This window comes from Sander lucioperca, chromosome 5 (genome assembly GCF_008315115.2).
Source record: "Sander lucioperca isolate FBNREF2018 chromosome 5, SLUC_FBN_1.2, whole genome shotgun sequence".
NCBI classification, from domain to species: Eukaryota; Metazoa; Chordata; class Actinopteri; order Perciformes; family Percidae; genus Sander; species Sander lucioperca.
The window spans coordinates 44,661,213-44,664,856 of record NC_050177.1 but is presented as its reverse complement, the minus strand read 5'-3'; the positions used below and the strand labels follow the sequence as shown (position 1 = coordinate 44,664,856).

Here is a 3,644-nt window from a genome sequence, read left to right as displayed (position 1 = left end):
AGTAATGTGGACTGGAAAACATTACTTAAGAGAACTAAAAAAGATGTTGGTTTAACTTATTTTATCAATTCAGGGCAACATTATTATTGTTTTCTCATGCTCTATTGCCAAGTTACTTGAGTTTACAGAAATTGCTAGATTTAAAAAATGTAAGCAAACTAATATCTACAAAGAATCTACATGAGAATTGGCCAGACAAACTTAAATATTAACACATGAAAAAATAGCTGAAAAGACAATTCAATAAGGACCTTTATTAAAATCCCAACAAGTCCAACTTCAACCAGCCTTGCTTCAAAATAAGTGTCAATGGATGTCGAGACGTCAAAAAAAGACCTTCCTTGGGACATGTTAAAACATTAGCCTTTACACCCTCAAATACACTTTTGCTTCTGGCTGCTCACAAACTGAAATTACACTGTCCCACACATAAATAATAATACATAAAAATAAGAGCACCCTTCCTTTGGGGAAAAACAATAACTCTCCGAGTTCAACTGAATCCATTCTGAGTTGCTGCAGTTAATTGCAGAAAGATTCGTAAAAACAAAACAAAAAATGTATCTTTGAGAAACTTGCTCAAAATGTTGAAAATGAAAACATTCAAACATTACTGAAATGTCCACTGAAATGTCCACTCTTCTCCACAATTTATCTGTAACTTCACATGGATTAATGTTAATACCTTTGAAATAAGTCAGAACATGAAAACAAGGTGGGGTGACCCACAGAAGGGCAATACATTTCATCTCCTCTTACTAAATAGTGTAAAAAATGAGAATTCTTCCTCTGGGACATGCAGACAAAAAAAGCTTTCACACCCTCTTAAACACTCATGCTCTTCCAACTCTTTCAGGGCTGGTCAAAAACTGAAATTACACTGTGTCCCGCTTGTAAGAAGGGAAAAAAAAAAAAAAAAAAAGCATTCTTCCTTTGAGGGGGAAAAAAAACAACTCTAAATACCTTGATCAACATCTACATCTTGATCCATTCTAAGTGAATGTTCATCATTGTTGCAGTTAAATGCAGCAAGATATACATACAAAATTGTATCTCTCTCTGAGAAACTTGCTCAAATGTCAGCCTGAGAATTAACACGTTCAAACATTACTGAAATCTCCACTCTGTTCATGTTTGCTCTACAACATAAAATACAAATGAGTGTCTGCAAGAGACATTTCCTCCACAGAGAGCAATAGAGATCTGTTAGAACATGAAAACAAAAAAAAACAAAAACTGTTGTGACCCACAGAAGGGCTTTACATTTATTTTCCTCTTACTACATAGTGGACAAATGGCAAAAAAATTAGAACACTTCCTCAGGGCCAAATGCAGAAACATCCTCCTGAGCAATCCCTCTAAATGAGCAGCTTATTCTTTAGAGAGTGGACCCTGGGCGTGCACATCTCAGACCCGATTCCCATGAACAGGCGCTAAATCACCTCAAAAGTATATTTCATGTCTTTTGGATAGTCAAGGTTCAGCATGTACAGCAGGCCCATCAGGTTCACAAAAGCGTTGGGTACATCACCGAGATGACGCATGACAATCTTTTCCTCGATGACGATGGCAACATCGTTGTAGGAAACTGGAAGGGGCTCCTTCACGTCTTCAACGACCAAAAGGATTCCAATCACCATTCCCTTGATGACGTCCTCCCCAGGATCTGTTGGCTTCATGCAAAAACAAACAAAAACCAAAAAGGTGCCTGTGCTTTAGACATGTTTTGCTATGTAGTGTATCCACACAGAGGATGCCTGAAATGATATGTGTAACCATGCCCATTGTGAACTAGTTTTTGTATCATTGAACAACATTTTGCTGCTTACCTCACATCTCTTCATCAATGTAGAAGGATTTTCCTTCATGTACCATGGCAGTCCCTGCAAAGCTGCTGCTCTCTTCCTTTGGTTTGATGCCTGCAAAAACACAATATGTGAATTCAGTTGATATCAGAACTCAGATTTTTGTCAACCCTCAAATGACGGCAACTGAGCTTTCAGTTCAAAGAGGTAACTTAACCTCTGACCTTCTCACAGGCAGGTTTTTTTCAACAAACCCAGATTTCTCTCCATCTCCTCCATCTTACTGAGCCATTTTCTTATTCATTCAGTCTGTATCAAAGTGCCTATCCAAGCACATTAATTAGAGGAGGTTTACTGTCTGTCATAATCTACATCCTGGTCCCTCTCCTCAGTGGGGTTGCACAATTAATGTGGACCACAACTACAACAAACATGCACTTACATCCTTGTCGAGACTCTCCATTAAGGATGTCATTTCTTGAACTTCCTCGAAGCGCTTCAACCGGAATAACTGAAGAAGTTTATGCAGATGGCTGTCCAGACCCTCATAGAACTTATTGATGTCCATTGACATGAGCCTGGTGAATTCCTTGACGATCTATGTGGAGAAGTAACATTACAGTTTTAGTTCAAGTTAAAAGTCACCTAAATTTTCACATTTCAGCACTACAACTGACATGTTGTCAGACATGTGACGTACAGCAGAGACCTGTCTCAAGGTGCATATTTCATTAATATTAACTTCAACCTCAATGATCTGTGTCCTCAGACTGGCAGATTGGCTTGTGTGACAGGTTATTGAGTTTTATTAATGTTTACATCAGACTGATATGTCAGTGCTTTATGTTGTCATGATAATTCATACATGCTAAGTAACAAGACTGTAAGTTTAACAAATCAGTATGTACTACTATGATTTAAGTAGTTAAATAAAAATATGTAATTCATATCAGTTCAAGCATTATTTAATATCATAAGATATAGGAGTGGCCTACAGGAAAGATAAATGTATGTTTAATGTGTCAAATATTGTGTTAGTCATAACAGAGCAAGTTATTGCTTGCACCTGTTGATTAAAAAAGATGAAATATTTCCTGTTTGTATACTCTGGGTCACATTAGAAGTCATCAAATTACAGATATAAGGTGAATTGTTTAGGGTGTTTTTACTGTTATCAAATGTAAAAATGGGTCACATTTGACCCTCAACATTATTTAAGCGTTATATAAATGTGTTACTTAAAGAATTTTTAATTTTACTCCCAAATATTTCACTTTAGGAGCACATGTGCTCAATGGGAGGAATATTAGCATAGAGCCCTACAATATAAACAATACAACATTACTACTTTGCTATGGCTAAGAAAAACTGTACACATTTTACCTGTCTTTCAGTAAAAAGGGCAGGCCATCTGACTCTCATTTCGGTCACAGGTGGCTCCTCTTCAACGATCTCCTGTCTTCTCAGTGCATATGTGGCATTCATTGCATCATCGATGTAGGCCAGGTTTGGGGTTGTTTTTCTCATCTCCTGGACCATCTTTTCTCTATCTCCTTCAAGACTTCTGCGGTCTCTTCCCTGGGGGAGATCTGGAAGAAAATTTGTTTGACCTTCTAGGTTTCTTCACTTTGTTTCTCTTCCCTCGCGTGTCCCCATCACCCTTTTTCTCAGAATTAAGCTCCAGTTCTCGGCAGCCGACACCTTTCAATTTCTGTCTGTAATTGCCCATCTTGAACTTTATGATGTGTTTCCATCCATACCATCCAGATGTAGAGCCAGGTTCTGTAAGGCAAGGGTGTTTTTCAACAAGTGCCTTGGCTACACATCCAAAATGGTCAA

General features: G+C 37.8%; 1 protein-coding gene across 1 annotated transcript; it reads right to left on the bottom strand.

Annotated features, from left to right (window-relative positions):
* Window positions 1–204: 204 nt before the first annotated feature.
* Window positions 205–3,403, bottom strand: LOC118495085. Its single transcript, XM_036001438.1, has 4 exons — window positions 3,189–3,403; window positions 2,248–2,403; window positions 1,830–1,919; window positions 205–1,673 (listed from the first exon to the last, which is right to left on the bottom strand). The coding sequence occupies exons 1-4, from the start codon at window positions 3,342–3,344 to the stop codon at window positions 1,434–1,436; spliced, it is 642 nt and encodes a 213-aa protein (XP_035857331.1). The 5' UTR covers window positions 3,345–3,403; the 3' UTR covers window positions 205–1,433.
* Window positions 3,404–3,644: the final 241 nt, after the last annotated feature.